Genomic DNA, 27,508 nt, shown 5'->3' on the forward strand with positions numbered 1-27,508 from the left:
AGCTTATCAATGACTATTTTATGTATAAATTTGATCAAAATCGTTGGAGCCGTTTTCGAGTAAATCGCGGAAAACCCTGTTTTTGACAACATTTTCGCCATTTTGAATTGCATTAGATCGAAATTGTTCGTGTCGGATCCTTATAGGGGACGGACCTTAAGTTCCAAATTTCAGGTCATTCCTGAAGATCCCAAGAAGAAACGAATTTATGGTGAATTTCATCATTTGTTTGATGACTTGAAAAAAGACGATGCTAAGTTCTTTTTATATTTCCGCATGACTCCAAAGAAGTTCTACGAATTGCTTGAGTTACTGAGATTCCTAGTGAAAAACAGTAACTTCCGTGAGATCCTGAGGAGCGGCTGGCCTTGACACTGAAGTAAGTAAAATTATAAATGTCATGCTACTTTTTCATTTGATTTTTTTAGCGATTCCATTTACGTTTGTCGTGATAACTATTATCACTAGTATTATACAGGAAGGGATACTCCCTAATAGCCTCTATCAACATTTCGTCTGTACTCATCGCTCACTGAACAAAGGCGCACTACAACAAAACACTGGCGATGTGACTTCACTGATAGTTGAATGTCGACTGGAAGAATGATAAAAAAACGGACCGGCTATCCGGCAAGAATGCCCCAAACAGCAATGGTGGCCGACGGTGACTGACGGACACGGTCGTGGCCGGTGACGGACGGGTATAGTGGGTTGCCGTTCGTTTAAAACAATGCGAAGCAATGTTACCGGTACGCAACGGTGACGGCATAGTGGGTTCATCTGAGGTGAACTTTTGCTGTATTGGAAGGCTTTGAATTAACGCCAATTCAGCACATGGGACTTTTGATATGATCACCTCCTAACTGGTTCCAACAAAAATGAAAAGAAAAAAAAATGGTTTAAAGGATCTCCTCCAAATTCCTTTGTTAATATTGGTCTATTGTTGCAGAACTGAAGATTTCACACTGTAACATTAAAGCTGCTGCAACAGTCTTGGGGAACTGTGTGAAATTGTAATAAAATAGAAGAGAATTTTATGTTCTTTAAGCTTATAGTAAGCATGTATTTTTCCAACGATTTTTTGAAAGTTGAGGAACATTTAGGTAATAAGAAGATAAATTATTATTGCAGGCAAACGGTTTTTTTTTCAAAGCGACTTTCAGGATATGAAATTATTGTGGGGTTACACACAGGTTATGAACGTGAGATTAATAGTTGAGGGATTATTTGAAGTATCCGTTATCTGTACTATGAAAAAACTGTATAGGATAGATTTAGGCCCGGTTGCACAAAGCCGATTAAATTTTAACTATGATTAATTTAACGAGAACCAATCAGAGAAGGCCTTTTTGATAAGAAGGCTTCACTGATTGGTTCTCATGGATTTAATCACGATTAAAATTTAACCGGCTCGGTTGCACAAAAGCTTGTTAACTTTTAATCCGGATTAAATTCCACAAGAGCCTTCTTCTCAGAAAAACCTTCTCTGATTGGTTCTCGTGGCATTTAATTCGGATTAAAAGTTAACAGACTTCTGTGCAACACGGGGGTAACAATTTCTGCCTATTTTTTTACCAGAACCAATCAGAAAAGTTTTTTTGAATGAAAATAAAACGCACACAGACTGTTTTAAATTTAAATTCGCCGCCAAATGGAGTGACCTGGATTTTTGTATGCTTAGGTTGCCTACAAAAATATAATATATTTTTGTATATTATACAGAATTTCAAATAAATATTCATGATTCTTCTTAATTTCAAGGAAATAAGTGATGAATCTTAATTATTTCCCTATTTTTTCAAGACTGCAAAGTATACAAACATTATGTCAAAAAAAGTTTTGTAACGGAAAATAGGTTAGGGTCAGCGTGGGTGGTTGTTATTTTTGTGTTCGTATTTTTTGCTCTTTCTTGATAGTTAGAAATTGGTTTTGTGCTATGCTTTTTATATATCATAAAGATGTAAAATATTTTTAAAAGATTATTTTAAAACATTTGAATTCGGAGAACGTAGATCTGCCACAGGTAAGCAAAAGCCAGGTACTTTGTAGGTAGCTTACATACTTTGTTTTTGCTACTTGTTGCTTGTGCTGCTGGGTGGGGACTTTGTAGTTTACCCAATTCAAATAATATATTCTTGCTTTTCAAATAATTTCTAATTTAACATTTTCATGAAATTGAGAATGAATTTTACTTTTAATATCTTATAGCTGATTCGGTCATATTCAATTCTATCCAAGTTATATGGTTTTACGTAAATCGATTAAAATTCCATAATTTATTCAGTGATTGCAGTGCTTTAATGCCTCGGGCTTTAGAATAATTTATTGAAAGTTATATCACCTCTTCAGTATAATATTATGGATACTTAGTTATTGTTCCTGTTTAGTTGCTTTTTGTGTTTGTTCCTGTGTAAGTAGGCCTATTTGCTATTTAATATGCGCATGGTTTATTTTGTAAAGTAGGCAATCTTATTTTATTTCAAACTAATAACTAATAATGCTCAGCTAAACTAATAATGTGCGGAATCACTTTTTTATCAACATTTTCGCTTATTCTTTGAAAATTTTGTACTCTGAGTTGATAATTTTCATTTTCAGGTCAGCAATAAAAGTTGACGACTTTTGTTACTAAGCCCTTCTATGATGCTTACTGAGTATGAATTAAATAGGCATATATTCACGCAATTCTCAAGACGTTCATCATCTTTGGTAATTTATCAATGTAAATATACTTTAAAACTTCCAAGTGCCTCTGTTCAAGTTTGAAGGGCGAAATAGCAACTAGGAACAACATCTTCCGGAAGCTTACAGGATCATCCTGGGAGGCTCACGCAGATATCATGAGAGCAAACCTTATAACTCTGCAGAAGAATACTTTACTTCAGTTTAGAAGAAGTAAAAGAAGACGGCTGGTGACAGATTGAGATATCAAAATATATACGGTACCAAATATATGGTGGAATATTACCACCACAAATGAGTTATGAGTAGTCTGTTTTGCAACAAAGGCTGGATCAAGAAGCAGCTTTCTGGGAGAAAATGAAGATGAAGTAGTGATTGCAGTTGTAGAAAGAAGAACGTCCAATTGTCTCTCACTACAAGATAGACTGATGAAAGGCTGGTGACTGGAGAACACTCAATTGGTTTATGACTGGTTCTCGCCAGGTGAGAGCATTATGAAAGAACTTCTTACTCCTGGTCTGTGATAATCTCAGTATTTCATGCTAAAAAGAGAACCTAAATTTAGCGAATGAAAAGGCGATAAATATCGGGAAAACTTAATCTGATTCGAGTCCATACATGGAAAGAGAAGATTTGAAACAAGTAAGAACTGAAATACATATAGCCTAGTCTAACAGTCTTGAAATTAAAAATCAAAGTAACCTTTTTGAAGTAAATCACTCACTTGAAAATTAATTAATGTGTTGAAACATGTTGTGAATAAAAGTTTTGAAAAAATAGTACCTACTCAGATTTTCAATTTCAAGGTAAATAAGAGTAGTCCTCACCAAAAAGTTGATAGGCCAACTGCTATATAATATATATTCATAAATTTATTATAGCTAATATTATATTGGAATGAGTTCAATGAACTTATAAACCAAGTGGTTCTGCATGATAATTATTCTCAATTACAGGCTATTTCACTGTGAGTAAGATGCCTCCACCGACGGTTGCAGACTCCGCCGGAGGGCTAAACTCTGCTTTGGAAGGATTGCCCAAGCAATTCGTGCATGCAATGAGGACTCTCTTCGACATCATGGACGACAAAGGCTATGGATTTGTTGAATTCAGAGGTGGGCTTGTCATTCTGTTTTCAAATATTGAATCCTCCAGGTTCTACAGTATCCCATGATGTTCACTAAGGCTCGATGAACATTTGCGACGCTAGCCAGTCGCGTTTTTACGAGTGGAGCGATTCTCTGTTGGCAGCCAATTTCAGTTCAGTGCACACTTGTGCGTATCGACAGCGTCTCACTATCGAGTGACGTCAATTTGTACTCAGCAATTTTCGCGGCTTGGGCAACTTGGCCATTAATCGTGATAGGAAATTTCTGATTTCTAATTTTCAAAGTTTTTTGTAACACCGGATGTCAGCAATTATAAAATCACAATTATTGAAGGGATCAATTATTCATCAGCAATAATAAATAAATTAATCGGTTGATAACTATAATATTAGAGATATAATACAAATGAAGAGGTAATAGTACAGCTTTTTGAAAAAGACCTTTTATTTCTTTTTAAAATGCAATAAACCTCTAAATTAAAAAAACCATTGAAATCAATTTATTGAAAGCACTATAAATTTCAGGACTTATTCCCATTTCCAGGCGAAAACCTCAAAATAAATAAACATTAGTGTTGACTTATTAAAAATTATAATGTAAACATTATAACATTAAACACCTTAAGCTGCGTTTAAACCGGAGTTAATAACACGAGTTATTACCAAAAACTTATTAACTTGACTGAATCGTCAAAAATTTATCTTGACAAAAGTTAATAACTCATGTTTCTAACAGAAAATTCCTTGTTATTAACAAGATCTTGTTATCAATATGATTGACTTCCATATGATTTCATTTAACGGGAGTAACCGGAATAAAAAGCAAAAAATTGTCTTCAAATTTGAATTGAAACATGTGTGTGATCATTAACATAATGATCTTCATCTTATCTAATGTAAATGAATTATGATGCTTACACCAGAGTTTAAAACAAAAGTTTTCAACATAAGTTAATAAAATTTTCTTTTGGCTGCTAGTTATGTTATCAACGAAAGTTGATAACTTTGTCACAGCTGTAGTGTTTTGTCTGCAGCTGTAGTTATTAGGGAACAGCTGTAGTTGTAGGGTAGGGATGCTGGGCGAGGGGGCTGCGGGGAAGATAGTAACCTGTTATTAACAAAAGTTGATGCGATAAAAGAGGCTTTTGTTATTAACATAACACATTTCCTTTGATCTTTACCGACTCTCGATGGATAACATAGATCTTGTTATTAACAAGGAATTTTCTGTTGAAAACACGAGTTATCAACTTTTTTCAAGAAATTTTTTTGTCGATTCAGTCACGTTGACAACTTTTTATTAATAACTCATGTTATCAACTCCGGTGTAAACGCAACTCAACATGATTTTATTGACTTTTGTAATCAACATCAGCAGTTGATAACAGAAATGTTAAAAACTTGTGTTATTAACTCCGGTGTAAACGCAGCTTAACACAAGTTTTCAACATTTTTGTTATTAAATTATGTTAATTACAAAAGTCACTAATATAATTTTGAGCTGCGTTTACACCGGTGTTAATAACACGAGTTATCAACAAAAGTTACTTGACTGAATCGACAAAAATTTCTCTTAACAAAATTTAATAACTCGTGTTTTTAACAGAAAATTCCTTGTTATTACAAAATTTATGTAATCCATAGAGAGTCGGTAAATATCAAAGGAAATGTGTTATGTTAATAACAAAAGCCTCTTTTATCGCATCAACTTTTGTTAATAACATCTTCCCCGCAACCCCCTTGCCCAGCATCCCTACCCTACATCTACCGCTGTTCCCTAATAACTACAGCTGCAGACGAAGCACCTGACAAAGTTATTAACTTTTGTTGATAACATAACTAGCAGCCAAAAGAAAATTTCATTAACATGAGTTAAGAATTTTTGTTATCAACTCTGGTGTAAACGCCCTATAATTTGTTTACATTAGATCAGATGAAGATCATTATGTTAATGATCACACACATGTTTCAATTCAAATTTGAAGACTATTTTTTGCTTTTTATTCCGGCTGTTATATCATATGAATAGTCCGTTGAATGAAATCATTTGGAAGTCAATCATATTGGTAACAAGATCTTGTTAATAACAAGGAATTTCCTGTTAGAAACATGAGCTATTAACTTTTGTTAAGAGAAATTTTTGACGTTTCAGTCAAGTTAATAACTTTTTGTTAATAACTCGTGCTATTTACTCCGGTGTAAACGCAGCTTTACGGTATATTATGTTTTTATAATCAAATTGATGAACATTGTTTTAATAACCTTGAATTAATCAATACTGATGTTTATTTTTCGCCACACTGCACAGAAAGCAGCTGTTTTCCAGTCCCTACGTAGATCTGAAAGATATTGCTTGCAGACGACTCTAGTCTGACGTCAGAACAGGTTTCTTTCCGGCCTAGGCTAACATGGAACTAAGAAATGTGATCGAAAAACAGCTGATCAAAAAACTTTCCATTATTTGTGTTCATTATTCAATAATTGAAACATTTATAAATAATATCTTATTGTCATTTGAAAGAATAAAAAAGTATAAACTCAACCTCCCACATAATTGAACATCATCTTTTAGGTTATTTAGACAAATCAGAATAAAAAATAAAAATACTTGGACAATTTCCTGATATTCAGATTACCTCAGATTTGCTAGAGCTATCACCTTCCACTTCTGCTTTCGGAAGTGCTTAGTAAACAACTATTCTCATATATATATATATATATATATTATATATATATATATATATATATATATATATATATTGTTTATTTTTGTGTGTGGCGAAAAAATAGCGTTCGCACTACGGGCAAAAATGTTTTTCCGGCTCTCAATCTTTTCTAGTCCTCGCGGCCTACGGCCTCGCACTTGAAAACCGATTTCGAGCCGGAAAAATATCATTTTCTGCTCTAGGTGCGAAATATACTATATTTCGAATTTCAAAAGAAATATTCTAGATTATAATATTATGCTATTTTACAAATAAATTAAAATTACATGGCTCCATCCAGCAAGGGCAAAACCCTGACCGCTGAGTGAGAGTATCAGCTGTTTAGACAATATAAAAAATTATTTACTAATAATCAAAGCTACAAAAAATCGAAGTTCAACAATAAATTACTAGTAATTACAATATTTGACTGATGTCGAAGAAAAATTTTTGTATCACCCACTTATGTATCTGTTCATCCTCTGTCTACCCCTATTAGAAAGAGATTCTGACAATGCATTTGGCATGATATTCATTATTTTTGAGCTAAGATACCCCAATTGTCTTCGCACTATTGTCAAATCTGAATAGTTAATATTATAAATGTTATGAGATGTAACTATCAGGTTATACATAGAAACGTTATTATTTACTGTAAATTCATCCTTCCTCATCCATGCATAGTAGAGAAGTTTCTTTATATAAATTTGACGTACTGTCATCACTTTAAATTCGGCAAATGTTTCACTACTAGAAAAGCTTATTAAGAATTGCTTTTATTATCATTTTTTGAAATGTAATTATTTTATTCATGAAAACATCATACGCTCCTCCCCATACCACTAATCCATATTGCATCACCGATTGAACATAGGCAAAGTAAAGGACCCTAAGTAATTTAATGTCTAATATTTTACGGACTTTATAAAAGATAAAGGAAATAAATTTTAAGCGTTTACAAATATATTCTATATGAGGCTCCCACTTAAGGTTACAATCAACCATGATGCCCAGATACTTTAAAGATCATTTCTCAAAATCACAATTTGTATTTATTTTTAAAATCATAGCATCATTTGGTTGACCAACTATTGTAGGAGAAAATGTAATATATTTAGTTTTTGATGTATTTATACTCAATGTATTAATATCAAGCCATTGTTTAACAATGGATAATTACTCTTTCTGCTCTCGAGTACTTCTCTAACCATGAGCGGTCCTTAACTATTACAGCCGTATCGTCAGTAAAGGAAATTATTTTCGAACTATCAATATTTAGTTTAAAGATGTCGTTGATATAGAGTAAAAATAAAATCGGGGACAAGACGGTACCTTGTGGTATTCCAAAGACGTTAAGTCGTTAAATTCCTCCTTTATTTTCTATACTATAATAATTTACCAATTAAAAGATTCCGAAAACGAACATAATAAATGACTTACTATAACTAAATCAATCGCACTAAAAACTTTGAAATTTTTCACTGCGTCAAAAACATAACCCACAAAGAAACAAGCAAGGAAATTGATCGAACCAGTCTTTTGACCGTGTTCAAATAATTTGATCGCCCGTTCGGCGGCAGTCAAACTTAATCATCGGATTGACCGTGGTCAAACGTAACTGGTGTTGGTGGAACGAATTATTTCTGATTTAATCAGCTGATAGACTTTAACCATGTTCAAATGCCTTGACCAAGATTGGTGAAACGGGGCATTAATGTTTGAATGTTTAAATGTTTATATGTTGCGCATTTACGGCGAAACGCAGTAATAGATTTTCATGAAATTTGACAGGTATGTTCCTTTTCAAATTGCGCGTCGACGTATATACAAGGTTTTTGAAAATTTTGTATTTCAAGGATAATATAAAAGGAAAAAGGAGCCTCCTTCATACGTCAATATTGGAGTAAAAATCAGACTACAGAATTATTCATCATAAATCAGCTGTCGAGTTGGCTATAAATTGCATGCCATGACGCATGCAATTCAATATCTCAATGTAACTTGGTAAAAAATTAACAGCTGTGTAGACTATAAATTGCATGCCTCATTGAATGCAATTTTTATGCTCTATTAAAATATAGGATGCAAAGAACTTATAACAGCTCGTCTGGGCGCCTAGATGTCTTCTGGTTTTCTCGCGCTAAATTCCGGAAAGCGTTATATGATAATTAAATCTTGTGTAAGCATGATCTGATCAAATAAATAGGTAGTTAATTTATCAGTGTGGATGTGCTTATGGTTTGGGACGTCGTTATAACTGAGCGAGGTCTACTGTTCACAGAACTACTAGTCATAAATCAGCTGACAAGTGATTACACAGATTGATGTGTGGAGAAGCCAGTCTATTGTTGTATTTATAATACTGCGTGAGGTCTACTGTTCACAGAACTACTAAACAGGCAAATACTATTCTTATTCTGCACACTGTATATGCTGTGTATATACTGTTCACAGAACTACTAGATAGGCAAATACTATTCTTATTCTGCACACTGTATATGCTGTGTATATACTGTTTATGTATTGTGTATACGGTATATATACTACTAATTAACTAGTAGTTCTGTGAACAGTAGACCTCACGCAGTATTATAAATACAGCAATAGACTGGCTTCTCCACACATCTGTGTAATCACTTGTCGGCTGATTTATGAATAATTCTATAGTCTGATTTTTACTCTAATATTGGCGTATGAAGGAGGCTCCTTTTTCCGTTTATCCTTGAAATGCAAAATTTCCAAAAACCTTGTATATACGTCGACGCGCAATTAAAAAAGAACATACCTTTCATGAAAATCTATAACCGCGTTTCGCCGTAAATGCGCAACATATAAAAATTAAGCGAAATGCCAAACCGTCGACTTGAATCTTAGACCTCACTTGTATTAAGTCCAAAACAATATAGTTCTTATCATGGATTTTCATCAATCATATTATATTTATTGTGAAAAAAGTCTAGGACGGTTTCTAAATGAAACTTGGAAAAAAAAATTGAGTACTGTACGGCTTAATATCCAATACAACCAAAACTTCTTCAATTCTGATTATTTTCGATAGCCGCGAGGCCATTTAACTAATTTGGAGGCGCTGAATCCGAATCTGAAACCACAAATTCTCTATCACCATTTTTACGCGTTTTAGGTTTTTGTAGTGGATAATGAAACGCGGCTTGCCCGCCGTGACGTAAAGAAAGTGGCGGCTGGCATGCGTCAGCAGAGCGTCGGCAAAGCGTGAGCGGGCGTGCGACGCTGTAATGTGCACTGCTCCGTCCGGAACCCATATACTTCTAACAACTTTTAGAACGCCAGTGACCTTGTTGTCGCTCTGGTCGTAAAACCGCGACTAGAAAAGACGCAAGTGTGCACCGGGCCTAATAAGGATAATTTATATCCTTCTATGATTTTTGAAAAACTAATTACACGTAGTGATACAGAACTCCTAATTTCCAAAAAAAAAATCACTCAAAATGCTTCGGACAAGATATCAGATCAATTTTGATGCAAAACTCAATTTTGCTTTCCTGTTAGTGCTTTTTTTCAATTCTGATCAAGGAAAAATGAAAACATTAAATTGGAGTACCGTACCTTAATTTTTTCGAAGGCAATACTTTCCTTACCTATGGTAGTAGGTAGGGTGAGATAAATGAAAAATGCAGGTGGTGAACTGTCTTTTTTGCACTAGGTGAAGCAAATGTATCATTGAGATACATAAAGAAAATTATATAAAACATGTAATGTTCTATTGGATAACTACTGGATTACATGCTGTTCTAATAGTTTGAATTGAGACTGAAATCATTGAAAAATCATGACATTCTTGTGAAAATGGCATTGCAAATAAATTTACAAAGCAACCTTCGCTTTACGCTGCTCACAGTCGGTCTAGTATGATTTTGAGTTGTGCTTTTTTATAAGAGTTCGTCTTCTATTTGCGTAGAAATCCAGAACCGCTGGCAGGACGACGGCACGAAGGGGTTGCCGAAGGGTGTCATCGAGAGTCTAGGCAAGGTAACACCTGCCGACGGTCTGCTCACGTTCGACCGTTTTTGCGCCGGACTCAAAATGTGCCTCCTCAAGAATCAAACCGCGCCCGCCGACTACCGGGCAGTTGCGTCACAACCACCGCCGCAGCCACAGCGACCGCCATCGGCGCCGCTACTCGACGTAGACTCCACAGCAACCGCAGTCGCCAACAAGCAGCAACGCACCCTAGTCAACACCGCTAAGGTTTGTTGCAGTTTGTATTTTGATGATATTGTATCGTCGGTGTTACTCATCACTCTTGTCTCAGGTTGATCACTAACGGTAGGACAAGCATGTTACACACACACACACACACACACACACACACACACACACACACACACACACACCACACACACACACACACACACACACACACACACCACACACACACACACACACCACACACACACACACCACACACACACACACACACACACAACACACACACACACACACACACACACACACAATCAGCGAGAGGTTTCTAAAAAATATAAAATAACAAATACAAACATATTTAAACCTGAAATAGAGTAGTGAAGAAAAAATGAACAATGAAAAATCGATGGCACAAAAAGCTAACCTGTGCTCACACATTTTTATGATGCATGTCCTATCTTTAGTGACCAGCCTCAGAGCTCAAATCAATTAAAACTGATTGCCTCTCGGACAATTCAAGGTACTGAACAACATGAAAAGTACTGTACTTGAAATAAGGGCATAAAACTAAAGAAAAACATTTTACTATTATGTGGTATTCTAGTGCCGGCACTGAATTATTTCCTCTTTCATCTTGAAGTTATGTTGCATTGATGTGCAAATGTAATTGATACCGTTTAGTACTTCTCAGCCTAGGGGAATGTTTGGTTAACGAAAAAGGAACTGGAAGCTGTAGGGAAAGGTGGGTAAAGTGGCCACTCAATTATTTGGTTGGCTTTTCAATAAGTTTATGATTGTTGACAGTAATGAAAATCATGTCTAAATTTGCTTATACTATTTAGGTTCCAAGTAAACATGTGTTATATCTGAAATTTCATTATTCATCTGATTTCAATAATAGAATTAAAAATGTGCCACTCTACCCTCCTAGGTTGGGTAAAGTGGCCACAACCTGGCCGCTTTACCCGCCCCCAAAATCCAAGCATGAAAGTGTTGAATTAGTTCAAAAAAGAACACTTATTACAATACTCCATTCATATTTATTGTTTATTTTAATAATTTTATAATATAATAATTATAGCCTTATACCATTAAATTGTCTATTCTTGAAGTATTTCTTCTAACTCCTGTCGAATATCATCTTCAGTTGTGAGAAACTCTTCTCCCTGTTTGAGGCTGGCACAAAAATCTTCTGCTTGCTGTAGAAGATCTTGACTGTCAATATTGTCTAAATCTAATGACTCAGTATGAAGTTCTTGGCTTGGCTTTTTGAAGTCCTTTTGTCATCAATTTCTGCTGAAGGCATATCATGGTCCTCACTTTCTGAAGGAATGTTTTGATCTTCATTCTCAGAAGGCATCCACTCTTCATCATTCTCGTCTTCTGATGTAGAATAAATTCTCTTCTTCCTTTCATTCTTCAATTTTTTTTTGTTTTCGGGTTTTTTGATTTGCCTATATTTCTAGAAGCTGCTCCCTTTTCCTTCTGTTTTGGTGCAATATTTCTCTTTTCATTCCTTTTTTGGATCTTTTTATTGACATTCTCCTGTCTCTTCTGCATCTCCCCCAATAACTCATTTTTGTAAGGACTTCCTGTTATGACTGCTGTCTTTCCTTTTTTTCTGTTTTGCCTTTTTTGCACAATCTGGGATTTTTTTGGAAGAGGCAAAATTTCTCTTGTAGAAACATTGAATGAGCTTCTATTCATATCTTCATTCACACCACTAGGTCCAGAATCTTCTTTTGTTTCTTGATTTTCTTCTTTCTCTTCCATAATTGGGATGTCAGTCACATCAGCTGGTAGAAAATCATAATCACGGAAAACATCTGGATTGAATGGGAAAATTCCACATTTTCGGAAACCATTGATGGCTGTTGAGGGCACAGCTGCTCTCAAAAAAGATTCACCAAGGAGTCTACTGATTTGAAACTTTGTGATGGCTCGTCCAGGGTTATTCCTCAGAAAATTTCACACTCTTGAATGTAATATGCCTTGAAGGGTGCCATGAAGGATACATCCAGAGGCTGCAGTTTGTGGCTGCAATGGGGAGGCAAGCATATCACAGTCGTGTGATTTTCTCTGGCCATGTTGATGAAATCAATATTCTTAGTGTGTGTGGCATGCCCGTCCAATATGAGGAGCACCGGTGACTGCTGAAGGCTTTGAATGATTCAGGAAGTGTTCAAACCATTTTAAAAAAATATCTGCTTGCATCCAGCCAATTATTTATTTATTTATTCATGCATACCCATATTGTATTATTTGTGAATGAGATTGAATGGTAGAAAGGACTTACTAGTGCTAACCCCACCTAATAGAGAATATTTTCATTTCATATCATACTCAAAAGAACCTCCCATAGACCTTTACTTATGGACTCCATTCTATTCAAAATTCAATCCAAACTCTATACAGTATTATGATTCACTCATCACCTCTACTTGAATGAGAAATATGAGTTGCAGTTTATGGAAATGATGACTATGCATGAGTGAGTATGAATGTGTGTGAGGAGAATGGGTATAAAACCATGCTGTTCCTTGCAATATCTTGTTTTTGAAATGATTAAAAATAAATAAATGAAATAATTCAAGTAGCCTAATGTTATTAATCTTAATAGTCTATAGGTAGGTTATCTCAATGATAGCCAAAAAAATTTACCTGATGAGAAAATAAAGGGGCGGGCAAAGTGGCCAGTGGTCATTAACAGAGTGGCCACTTTGCCCGAAAGGACGCCATTACTAATAAGATACCTTATAAACTAACCAACTTGACAATGAACTATCAAACGAAAATGTATTCAAAGATGAAATATAAACAAATCAGCTGCAACCTAGCAAATAGATATGACACCTATTAATATTGAACAGTATCAAATGATATTTGTCACTTACCAAAACTATGTGATGTTGGAAACAGCAAAATGCGAATTTTGTTGGAACCATTAACAGTAGAGCATCCAAAGTCACGGACAAAAATGACCGACTGGCTGGCGACTAGTTGGCATTTTTTCTACGAGAATGCATTACTAACAAACAGCATAAAGTCGAATGGCCACTTTACCCGATCTGGCCACTTTACCCATCCTTCCCTAGAGCTAGAAAAGTGAGAATCTGTTGCTGTTTTTTGGAATTTGAATTACAAACTCTTACAAATTAACATACAAACATACATCAATACTCTTATTTTATTATAGACGATACTTAGCAAGTTCTGCGATTAGTATTAAAACAAAATTTGAATAACTAAAATGAGAATAAATGAAATTAGAATTTGTTGTAATAGGTGCGACCGAACAACGCAATGGCGCAACAACGCACACTGAGCATGCCGCAACTGGTGATGGCGGGCGGTGACTCAGGCGTGGGCATTCCCATCATCAAGCCGCAACCGCAGCCGCAGCCCATGTACAGCATGGGGCCGCCCAAGCCTCCGCGTACTGCCGCCGGATTGGAGCGGGAGCGAGAGCGCGACCACCGCACCGCGGAGATACGCACTGCCCTTCATAACTGGCAGCTAGGCCTCATGCGACTGCCGCCCAACCGCGTCAGCGGCGATGGTCTCTCTGCTGGTCAGTTTGTTTGTTTGTTTTTTAAAGCTTCACAGACTCTAATCAGAGTATAGGAATTGTCAAGAATGTATAATACATACAATACCTAATACAAAAAAAGAAGAAAAAAATCACACAAAGGAACCCTCTCTACACACAGACTCTTCTGTGGTATAGAATACTCCAAGCATCAAAAAACTTTTCAACTCGTTCTCCTAAACATCGACATCTTTACAATTTTTCAAATGATTAGGAAGCTGTCTAATAAATTTAAGGCCCATATATGTAGGTTTTTTTCTCAAAAAGAGCTGTTATGTGATACAGTGAAGCATAGTCTCCTCTATTTCGTGTATTATATCCTTGCGAATCAGCATTTCTAGTCATATTTTTTCTTCTAACATGCATAATCACCTCATAGATATAAATAGAGGGAACGGTCAGTATGCCTAATTCTCTGAAGTGGTTCCTATAGGACTCTAAAGGCATAATACCTTTGATCGCTCTAACAGCTTTTTTTGGATCTTAAACACCCTCTCCAAACTCTGGCACGTCCCACCCCACATAATAATGGCATAGCGGATGTGTGACACTATGAGTGAGTGGTAGACTGCCATTATGAGTTTGGTATCATTCAATCTTCTAATTTGGCGGAGTGCTAAGACTCCAGATGCAATCCTCCCACAGAGCTGATCAGTATAGCAATCCCAAGAAAGATGCTGATTCAGAGCAACCCCTAGGAATTTCACGAAATGAGGCTGGTTAATTTTTTTTTCATTTATTTGTACATTAATAAGTTGATTTATCCTGGAATTATTTCTGTGTAAACTGCAAAAAAATGGGATTTTGATTCATTAATTCCTAATTTGAGTAGAGAAAGGTACTGGGCTATGGCATTAATGTTCAAGAAAGATTCTATTTCTAACCCACTTGCATCCTGAGAGCTGCAAATATATGATGTGTCATCGGCATACATTAAAACTACCCTGGGATATAACTTGTGGCACATCATTTACATAAAGCAAAAACAGAAGGGCCAAGTATAGAGCCCTGTGATACACCAGCCTTCACTGATACTCTATCCGATAAGTAATGAATTATCTTCCCTTGTTATTTCCACACACTGAGACTTATCCAGGAGATAGGACCTGAACCATTCCAGTTCAACATCTCTCACACTCACCAACTCCAGCTTCCTTAACAAAATTGAATGGCTGGCAGTATTACCATAGAACAAATATGTATAGCATAAGAATATATTCCATGGTGAAAGGCATTAATATAAATTTATATTGGCATAACCTACATAATATTTAGACGATTTGATACAAAATTGAAAAATAGAACAAGTTTTGGGCAATAGCCTGATCAGTATATCCATAGTGAAAAGATAACATAAGAAGATATCCTATGGTATAGGGCGTTTATGTTCTAAATTTCACTGATAATTCAAGCCGACTGTCCTAGTAATTCTTATTGGTGAAACTATGTGATGCTGGTAGTCTCTTATACTGTGCCGTTGATTCAATGTTTTTATTACAGCCAGAAAATACATACAGTACATTAGGCCATGTCATTACAATAAAATTTCTAACAGAATTACAATAACAATACATAAATAAAGATAATACACAACATGCAGTGCAAGAGCAGGCTTCAAAGCTATTAGGTTTTTCACAAAAAAAAAATACAGAAATATCAATAAACAATTACTAAACTTCAATTCTATCACCGTCTATACAGCCTATTCTAATTTTAATCTATACCTACTTTTACAATAAATTGTGGACAAACTAAAACCATAGAAACTATTATCACAGTCAATTTACTTAGTGCTTTACACAGTCAATCTACTTAGTGCTTTACACAGTCAATTTACTTAGTTATATAGTGCTTGGGTCAGACTCATCAAACTCATGAATGGAATAGAATGGGTTGGCAATCAGCCATGATTTGACCCGCTTCTTAAAGCTCACCAGAGGCAGCTCTCTTATTTAATCAATAGTTTCAACCTATTGAAAAATCTGATGTCAGATATGGGAAAACTTTTCCTGGATCTTTCCAATCTCACCCTGGGCAGGACCAGGTTTCCATTTCCCCGTGTAGCATGACTGTGAACCAGATTGGCCCTGGTGTACAAATTAATATTCTTTCTAACCGAAACCAAGCACTCGAATATGTACAGGCTGTAGACTATCATCACTCGTAAATGTACAAACTATGGTTTGCAGTGATCAATCCAACTAGCCCTAATCACAACTTTAATGGCTCTTTTCTGCATTAATAGCACCCTATTCAAGTTTCAAGTTCCATGTTTTATTGTTTACATCAGCAATACAACAAAATACAAAACATCTCATCAGATACCTATAACTAACAATTTAAAGATTGGCACTATATCATAATGTATCAATAATACAGTAGAAATAAACTTTAAACTTTTAAGTATACAACTCATATCAACATTTTGGAATAATGCAACTGATGATGGAAATGAACCTTAACATTTTATGTGAGAACCGATGCAAACAAAAATACTATTCTCAAAAGAACTTCCGCAAAGCCCTTGTCCGTGATTAGGAGTTTGAATAATGGGACATATGAAAAAGATAAGACACATACACACACGCATTCACACAGTCATCAATATTCGACAATTATTGACACATCAGTGCATTCCCCTTATTACATATATCTGTGATATATAGTGATATATAGTGATACATACATAGTGATATAAACTTCATGTGAACAGTAAGGAGGAAGCCTCCACCTATAAATCTACCAATAGGTATTTTAAGGCAGAAAAGAGAATTTAAGACAGAAGAGAGAAGAAGAACAGAAATGTTTAGGTTTTATGACAATTTATTTACTTAGCTTACCACTCTGAAGAAGTTTTCAATTTCCAAAGGTGAATGAAGCCATAGCCAACACTTCGTTTTACGGATGAATTCAAATTCAAATTCAAATTATTTATTCCACACTCATAAATACATATACGTACATGAATCAAACAAAGCTCAACATGACAATACAATACAACCAAAGTGTAATAATAATAAACGGTAAGTGAAAAAACCACTGGCATAAGATGACTCTTGTTCGCCAGTGGGAGTAGGAGATGAAATTATAATACGCTTAACCTGATTTAAATTGATTTAGCACAGAAGCAAATATTTTTACAGAATAGTAAATTCTGAAACGAGGAATCGAAACAGAATTCACAACAAAAAAATTAAAAAAATCTTTCGAGTATCTTAATATACCATATAGCTATGGTACTCTCTTATTCATATAGTGATCCATAAATACAGTGTAAACAGGGTATATAGAACGCATTTCATGGTAAATGGGAAGAGGGAAAATCATAATATTCTTATAAAAACAAAAAAATTCACAAAATATTAAATTGAAAATAAAAAATTCTGGCAAATCGTAATTCCCATACGAAAAAAATAACAAATATTCAAATTGGAATAAAAATTCTGGCAAATCGTAATACTTCTACGAAGAAAAAGAAAACACAAAATATATTGGGAAAAAAAATCTTGGCAAATCGCAATTCCTATACGAAAAAAATCACAAAATATTCAAATCAAAATAAAAATTCTGGCAAATCCAATCTCTTATGTTATTAGGGACAGTTTTGATACATGGAAATTCAATGAGATCTGAAGGTAATTTATTGATTATTTTTGGTGCTATATAAATAAGCTGCTTACGGATGATTGTCAGATCTGAGTCATAACATTTATATTTATTTATATTGTATCTGGTTCGTTGATGTTCATTATTTATTTTAAAAAATATATTTTTGTTACTCTGAAAGTATTTAAAGACGTTCAATACATACAGCTGGCGGATTGTCATCACTTTAATTTCATTGAAGGCTTGAATAGAAGGGTATATCATGGGTCTATTTAGTATTGTTTTTATAATCATTTTTTGTATTACAAATAGAGCTAATAGATGAGTGTTGAATGCTCCCCCCCAAACCACTAATCCATATTGCAGTAGGGACTGTACAATTGCAAAGTAAACCATTTTTAACATTGGTATCTGGAGTATGGACCGCAATTTATAGAAATTATAGGATACAAACTTTAATCGCTCACACAAATAATCAATGTGTCTTTTCCATTTAAATCCTTCATCAATAATTATACCTAGGTATTTGATGTGGCTGGTTTTTTCTATTTCAGGGCAGTTACATGCAGCTAAATTATTGTTAAAATTCTCACAATTAATGTGCAGTTCAAGTACACAGTTCGTTTCTTCTCTTCCAGCAATACTCCTTGAAAAAGCAATATACTTTGTTTTTTTAATATTTAAACTAAGGGAGTTGAAATCCAACCATCTTTTTAGTGTAGAGACGCCTTCAGCGGCCGTCTCATAGGTCTCATTCCATGTTTCACCCCCATACAACAACACTGTGTCATCTGCGAATGAATATACTTCCCCTCCATTCAACTCTAATCTAAGTACTTCATTCACATATAACAGGAAGAGGATAGGTGATAAGACAGTGCCTTGAGGGAGACCATAGCATGAAAGAGGTATTTCACTTACTGAGTCATCAAGTGATAAAATCTGTGCTCTATTTGACAAGATAGTAGCTCTTGAACAATTTCAAAGGTAATCCTCTTATGCCAACCCACTCTAATTTGTCCAAAAACTTATCGTGAGACACAGTGTCATAAGCTTTTGCTAGGTCCAGGAAGATAGCTAGGGTTTTCTTTCCTTGGTTCAAACGATCTGAAACCGCGTTCGAGAATTTGATCAGGGCATCATTTGTACTCTTTTTACTCTGAAAACCGAACTGATTCTCTTCTATTATTTTGTGTTTGTTTAAAAACTTAATAATCTGTTTTTTTATCAATTTCTCCATTATTTTAGTCAATGAACTTAATAAACTAATTGGTCTATAATTTTCTGCAAGTTTCCTATCCCCTGATTTGAAAAGTGGTTTAATCTTAGCAATCTTGAATGAAGTTGGAAAAAATCCTCTTTCAAAGCATTTATTTATTATAAAAGTTAACGGCCAAGCTATAAAAGGCGCTATTTTTTTCAAAATCTTACTATTAATTCCATCTATGCCTGGACTAGTATTACATTTTAGACTATATATTACATTTTTTACTTCATCTTCTATGACAGGTTTTAAAAAAACGAGTTTTCTAGACTTGAATTATCTTTTTTATAATAAAATTTATAATCAGTTTGGTTTTCATATTTCGCTATTTTATCTGCATAAGTCTTACCCACATTTACAAAATATTCATTTAATTCTTGTGCATTCAGTTTTATTCTACTACACTCATTTCCTCCCTTATTTAGCAGCTCGTTAATGTAAGTCCATATTTTTTTTGCATCTTTGCCACATTCATCAATTTTATTTCTATAATAATTATCTTTAGTGCTGGTAATAAGATTATTCAATAAGTTTCTATAGGATTTGAATTCATTTTTCAAACTTGTATTGAAAGGTTCTTGTTTTACTTTTTTAGCCATTTTATCCCTCTTATTAATCGAGTTGATTAGCCCCTGAGTGATCCAAGGCTTAAGTGGTTTCTTTTTGTGATTAAGCTTAATCTCTATAGAAGAAAGCTCTATATATTTTTTTATTTTATGAGTAAGGTTTTCAACCAACGTGTCCACCTCCTTGTGATTATCATTGTTACTTTCATTATTGTTATCATTATTATTTCTATTTTGATTATACAGAAACAACCATTTTTCATTTTTTAAGTAAGTTCCAGTTAGTTAAATCTATTTTAGTAATTATATTTCTTTGAGCAAGAGATTTTTCTTTCGTTATGTGATTAGAACTTAAATGCAGCGCAGTTGCAAAATGATCACTAACATTTACTTTAAGAATACTAGCAGTTTCTGTTTTAATTGAATTATTTGATGTATTTTAAAAAAATATATGATCAATGCACGAGTGACTATCATCAATACTCCTAGTTGGTCCATTAATAAAAGACTTGAAGCCGTTACTACTCATTACATTTAAGTAACTTAGTGAATGTCTGTCAGTTCTCAAAATATCTATATTAATATCTCCAACGAGAACAACATTTCTATCTTTTGGAAGAGAATTCAGATAGTCGTTCAAGTTACTGATAAAGTTATCTGTGTTACTATTTGGTGACCTATATATCGCAACAATCTGTAAGATTAAATTCCTTCCCAACTCAACCAAAATACTAATCATATTAGCATCCAACAATTCACTATCCAACACCCTAAATTCAAAACATTTTTTTAGATAAATACATAGGCTGTCACACTTGTTCAATTTTGTAGGCTTATTAACCAAACTATAACCATCTATATTAAACTCAATCGGTTTATTACCAGAATACCATGTCTCTGTGAGAACTATAATATCAAACTTTAGTTTAAAGTTGTTTAGTACTACCACAAAATCATTAAAATATAATTTATAGATACTTCGAATGTTCATACTAAGAAGATTGAAGCAATTAATTATGTTCGAATTTTCCCTATTCAAATGCAAATCATAGTTCAAGTAATCATCTATTTCTTCCGTTATAAATACATCATTTCCTAAACTGTCACATAGGTCGTTGAAATCGTTCATATCAAAAAGAAAACTCAACCGGGTGTCTGGATTTCACAGTTCATTTCATCGTCTTATCATCTGTACTGGACATTTGTTGCAGTTCCTTTAAAGTAGTAACCCTAATTGCTCTGGAGTTTTCTTCCTTTCGTATGTAGATTTTCCCATTTCTTGTCCATGCGAATTTATATCCATTCTTCCCTATGAATTGTTTTGCCTCATATAACAGTTTCTTGAATTGTTTGCAAATTTTCAGCTTCCTTATTACCTCAGGAAGGATATTATAAAATTTTGGTCCCAGAAAAATGAAACATATTTTAAAGGTGTTGGGTTTGGGAAGTCTCACCAGCATTCGTGTAGTTTGCCGTGTAACCAAACTGTCTTGTCCAATATCTATCTGTCTTCCCATCAAATATATATCCCCACTCATTTTATAAAACAGGGATAGAACTTTCAACACATACATATATCTAAAAGGAAGAATCCCCAATGATTCAAACATAGTGAAAGTATGAGCCCGTTTACTAGCACCATAAATTACCCTAATGACAGTTTTGTAAAACTATGAGATTTTTAAAATGTGACATGAATGTGGAAGCATAGCAAGAAATGCCATACTCCAACCTACAATTGGAAAAAGTAAAATACATCATGCAAAGAATAGATACAGGGAAGAACGCTTTTAATCGATAAAATGTCTTTACTAAATATAGAAGGTACATTTTCATTTTTCTTATGTGAAAGTCCCAAGTTATACTCTGGTCCAAAATCAATCCTAAATATTTGACGGATCCTGATTGTTTTATAACTTCACAGTCACAACCCACTGAATTACATCCAAATTGATGGTATTTAATAGGATATGGGAAATTGAAAGTTGCAGTCAAAGAGAAGTTTATGTAGTAGGTTTTAGCTGCATTAATTGCAGCTGCTTAATTGCTGCATTTGTTGCAATCAAACCAACATCGCAGATCAAATAGACCATGCTGAATCATTCTATGCAATTCTCTTTCGTCTTTGGCTGAGTATGCTAGGGCTGTGTCATCAGCAAAGGATGTTATGGATCCATAAAAAGTATGAGAAAATAGATCATCAATGTACACTAAAAATAGTATTGGACCCAAAACTGATCCTTGTGGGACACCATATTTAACCATTGCCAAATCACTATCACTGTTAGAAATTGAAACATATTGCTTGCGATCTGACAAATATGATCTCAGCCACATGATAGCCACCCCACGGACTCCAGCAGCACAAAGTTTTTCCAAAAGTATATTGTGCTCTACAATGTCAAATGCTTTTATTATGTCTAAGAATAGACCTGACGTTCTGTACTTATGAGGTGTATTGATCCCATGATAGATATCTGCCATGAACTTGTTAAGCGCCTGCTCTGTACTTAAGCCCTCCTGGAAACCAAATTGATTCCTATGAAAGAACTTTACTGAAAAATGATATTATTCTTTTTTTAAAAAAGATTTTCAAACATTTTTGAAAAAACTGAGAGTAGTGAGATGGGTCTGTAATTTGAGATTTCTGTATTAGATCCACTTTTAAATATCGGGATCACTTTTGCAGTTTTGAGTCTAGTTGGGAATTTACTCTCTGAAAAGCTCGCATTAAAGATGTGACACAAAATAGGTACTATTGCATAAGATATTGATTTTATTTAATTAGATGATATATTATCAGGTCCCGGAGACTTTCCTTTCTTCAATATTTTAGGCCGCTAAGGCCTAGTAAAAATGATCAATAAAATTCTATTGTATAAAGCCTAGTTAATAACTGGAATTAATTATGCTAATGCATACTATACGATCTATTGTAATTGGCGTAGTTTTTCATGCTACATTCTATTCAAGTTGATTATACTATTGTGAGATTCACATTATAAATTCAGCACTTAATTAACATAGGTTTGCTCTTGTCTGAAATCGGACAAATCAGATAGCTCTATCTGTTCTACCGCTGCACTCTTGCCAGATCGTTTGTTGACTATAGAGAAACATAGCTGTAGTAGCTATGGTGAACTTGATATTTTTGGGCTCAAAATTTATGTTTTTTATTCTATACTAGCTGGCCCGGCGAACTTCGTACCGCCAAAAAGGCAATGTATCTGATATCATACTTGACATTATTTGGTGAATCATGAAATTTATCTGACAATCAATATTTTCATTTACATCTCAATACAAACTTCCTATGAGCTTAGTCATGCAGCATTATTTATTATTCTGAAAACATATTCTTCTTAATCAATAGCTGATAATATCTATCAGTAAAGTGGTGAGTTAAAAAAATACATAGGTTAAATTCAGTGTTTCAAAGATGAATTTAATGCGTTCATAGTTGTTGATTGTCAATAGATGGAAATATGCGATATACAATATGAATTACACAGAATTACTTATTCTTTCCAACTTCCATTTTAGGATGAATATCAGCTAAGCTAAATTCCAAAAAAGTAAATTATTCTGATATTCTTCAGTAATTAATGAATGCAATAATAACTCTCTTTCATGAGTTGAATTATAGTTCTGTGTGTGGCCAGCTCACAAATCTACTCCCATAAGTATTACATGTAAACTTTCAAAGGACCGTAGGAAAGAGTCGGATCATACATTTGATAGGCCATAAACCTGGTCCTGAACATAACGAACACAATTAAAAAAAAATCACCAAATTTGGTGCACACATAAAAAGTTATTGAATGTCAAAATTTGAGGCTCGATTTTCTAATCACATAATTTCATATGGCCTGATAGTCTGGGGCTGTTCTTTACAAGCACAAGGCATTTTAATTATGGAGAAAAGGGCTGTCAGAGTCATCGCCAGAGCACAGAATCAAGAACATTGTAGAGATATTTTCAAAGGTCTTCACATACTAACACTTTATTCAATGTATTTCAAATGCTTACTGTTTCTGAATGCGAATCCGGAGAAAATGGAGTCAAGAAATGTTATTCATTCTTATAATACAAGATCCAATCAGACTTTCAATGTAACCAGAAGTAGACTGCTTAAAACTGACCAAAGTCCCTCAAATATTCATTAAATTAATGAATAGGCTTTCTATTGAGGTGATGCAACTTTTCACAGGAGGTTCTAACAGATTTTAGAAACTTTCCTAACTTTTTGAGTAACCCAGTCTACTTAGTTAAAGTGTTCATGGATAGGAAAACGAATGTAGGAAACTTTAATACTAGAATTTATGAATTGCTTTTCCATGAATAGGATTCCATGAATATTTATGAATTGATGATACACGTATATAATAGTATTGTATATGCATACTGTACTGTATTAACTGAGTGTTGTTTTCAATTTATTGTTTTGTTGTTATGTTATACTAACTGGCCTATATGTCAAATTGTGACATCCTGTTTTTTGGGCTAATAAAGTTCATTTTAATCTATTCGATTTGAGACAAAATCAATTAGTAGAAGAAGTATTGGGCAACAGCCTGTTTTTATTTTCTGACTATTGCATTGTTTGCTCCATCCCATGAATAAATAAATAATGAACTACCGAAATATTTTATCGCAATTATGAAAATGTATTATTAAATCATAAAAATAAATATTATATTATTATTATTTCTATTAAAGCTAGTCACTAGGACTAACCATTAATTTTGCTCTCCTATTTCTTATCCTAAAATATTAATTTTTATTGCTAAAGTCTTCCAGTGAAGCCTACAGTTCCAATCTATAATTTCACTACTTTAAATTATTTCACTACACTTTTAATTAATATACTTTTTCTCTTCACTAGCACTACACCAACTAGAATGGCTTTGTTCTCTTCAACCTCCTTGTGAGTTCAGTGTTGTCTAGTAGTTGAATGACTTCGGTGTTGTCAATTTGATGAAGACGTGACTCATGATGGGCTACCAATCGTCTTATCTCACAGGTCACATAGGGGATGTGCAGATCTCGGTGCAAATCGCTGTTCCTTATATACCAAGGCTCTTTCATCATGTTCCGCAGTACTTTGTTTTGGAATGTTTGAATCTGGTTGATCTAGAGCAGCCCCAAAGCTGAATTCCATAGGTCCAGACAGGTTTTAGAATTTGTTTGTATATCAATATTTTGTTGTCCAATTGTAGTTGCAATTGTCGGCCCAATAGCCAATAGATTTTACTGTATTTGAGTCCTAGCTCGCTCCTTTTCATCTATGCTCTTTCTATTTCAAATTAGCGTCAAGAGTCATTCCAAGGTATTTTACTGTGTGGTACTACATTCCCATTCAGATTTATTCGAATCGGATCATTGATATTTTTGTTTGTGAAGTTTATATGAATGGACTTCATCTCATTCAATCGAATTCTCCATCTTTTGGTCCAGTCACTGAATTTGTTACTAGCATTCTGTAGTTTTGTGGTTGCTTCTTATACTGTTTCCCCTTCTGCCAGTATCGCAGTATCATCAGCAAACGTAGCAATTGCCACTGCATCCAATTCAGGAAGATCGCTTGTGTACAGCACATGAAGAACTAGTCCAAGAACACTGCCTTGTGGAACTCCAGCCCTTATTTCCTTCAATTCAGAGACGTCGTCACCTTGTTTTACTCTGAGATTGTTCAGATTGTTGGTGATGTATGATTTAAAAAGTTTTACAAGTTGAGTGGGAAGAATTTTATGAAGCTTATTAATCAGTCTTTCATGCCACACTTTGTCAAATGCCTGTGCCACATCAGGGAAGATTGCTGAGCATATAGAATTTTTCTCTAATGAATTCTCTATCACATTGGTGATTCTATGTACTTGGTCCAGGGTTGAGTGCTTCTGCCTGGAACCAAATTGATGGGCTGGTATCAGATTCCTGCTACTTATGATGGGAGTCAATCTCTTTATTAGCAATTTCTCAAAAAGCTTTGAAATTACAGGCAGGAGATATCGGGCGGTACGATTTTTCTTCTTGGGGACATTTCCTAGGCTTTTGTAACATAATGACTTCTGCCACCTTCCAAGTTGTAGGGAAATGCTGTAATCGGAGTGATGCATTGAATAAATATGTTAGCATGGCAATACCTTTCCTTGGAAGTTTCTTCAAGATCTCACCTGTAATCAGATCAAATCCAGGTACTTTTTTGGTATTCAGATTATATTTTATTTCTTTTTGAACCTCATTTATAGAAACTAGATCAATCTCTGTATCATCTATTATATCTTATTCAGGATCAATTTCAGATTGAATGTTGTTTGGCTGAAAGATTTCTTCCTGATGATTAGCAAATATATCTGCATTTCTTCATTATATATCTTCATTCTTAATTGAGACGCGAGTAGTAAACATCGTTGTTTAGAGCTGCGGAACATAATAACAATTGTGTTGTGATTATTGCAAAAGTGAGTTATAGCTGATAGACTAGTGAATCCATCCGTTACGTTACGTATGAGATCACCGGTCAGGGCGCCATATGGATTAATTCCGGAATTCGAGGAAGTGGGAGAAGAGCAGGAGCAATCATCATCTTCAGGACAGGTCCAGGAGTCCCCTACAATGGAGAAACCAGCAGAGCAATCTACATCAAAGGTAATCAGCAATGAATTTTCAAAGGATTATGAACTTTTAAAGCAGATAAAGCACGAACTTAATCTATGGGCGGAAGCGGAATTTGAAAAAAGAAAAGTTCTGAGGGCTGATTTCGACAGATTTATTTCAATAACTAATGAATTGTCGGAAACAATCGTCAAACTAGAAACAAGGTCAGTGACAATTTCACAGCTAGCGGCAGGGCTCGGAAACACTAATAAGGGTATTCAGGAGTCCCTTAAAAATATAAATAAGGCGGTAGACACTATGAAACAAAGTGAAAGTAGGCCTATGTTAAGCTATGCTGATATGGTGCAGTTGCCAGGAAAATTGAAGGACAATAAAGTTGCAGGGAACAATGTTAGGAAACTACAACCACAGGAGCATATAGTTATGTTGCAGCCAGTCAAACCAGTCCTGAACGAAGTGGAAAACAGTAGAATTATTAAAAATGTATTGCGGGAGAATATCAAAAACAAAGACGATATTAGAGTTAAAAAGACCGTGAATGTTAGAGGAGGTGGCCTCATGATTTTTCTGAATTCGGAAGAGGACAAGAAGAAAATCATTGAAAATGAGGCGTTGAAGACTGGAAATATGAAAAATTGAAAATAGTTGAACCACAGAATAGGAAGCCACGTTTAATAATTTACGATGTCCCTAGTGATTTAAGCAAAGAGGAACTAGCCGAGAGTATTTTCAACAAAAACTTTGCTATCTCTGAACTAGGAAAAGAATCATTTTTAAACGGATGTAAGCCTCTCTACAAGGTTGGACCAAAGAACAAGGAAGTAGTTCATTGGATCATTGAATGTGAGCCCGAGATAAGAAGAATTCTAATAAATAGGAAACGAGTCTTTGTCGACATGACTTCTTGCAGGTTAAATGACTTTATTTCGGTTCAACGGTGCTTCAAGTGCCAGTGCTTTGGTCACGTTTCAAAGTATTGCAAAAAAGAAAGTGAAGTCTGCGGTCACTGTGCTGAAGATCATAGTACTAAAGATTGTCCAAATACCGCCAAGGAAGCAATATGTAGCAATTGTAAGAAGAACAAAAAGCCATCAAATCATAAAGTTCACGATCCACAATGTCCTAGCCACCAGAAATCATTGCAGCAATTGATTGAAAAGACTAATTATGGGATTGTTTAAAAAT

The 27,508-nt window shown here is 34.5% G+C and overlaps 1 protein-coding gene across 3 annotated transcripts in view; it reads left to right on the forward strand.

Annotated features, from left to right (window-relative positions):
• Positions 1-1,841: 1,841 nt before the first annotated feature.
• Positions 1,842-27,508, forward strand: part of LOC111055890 (suppressor APC domain-containing protein 2) — a 42,107-nt gene continuing 16,440 nt past the window's right edge. The window contains exons 1-4 of one of the 3 annotated variants that reach the window (XM_039430559.1): positions 1,842-2,023; positions 3,639-3,797; positions 10,433-10,722; positions 13,966-14,251. In XM_039430559.1, coding sequence (XP_039286493.1) covers positions 3,659-3,797; positions 10,433-10,722; positions 13,966-14,251 — 715 coding nt within the window. In that variant the 5' untranslated portion in view covers positions 1,842-2,023; positions 3,639-3,658. Of the gene's footprint in view, positions 2,024-2,094; positions 2,411-2,768; positions 3,325-3,638; positions 3,798-10,432; positions 10,723-13,965; positions 14,252-27,508 lie in introns of those variants that run through there. The other 2 variants (XM_039430561.1, XM_039430560.1) reach the window with 2 other exon arrangements.

The sequence above is a fragment of the Nilaparvata lugens genome, chromosome 6 (genome assembly GCF_014356525.2).
Source record: "Nilaparvata lugens isolate BPH chromosome 6, ASM1435652v1, whole genome shotgun sequence".
Taxonomy (NCBI): domain Eukaryota; kingdom Metazoa; phylum Arthropoda; class Insecta; order Hemiptera; family Delphacidae; genus Nilaparvata; species Nilaparvata lugens.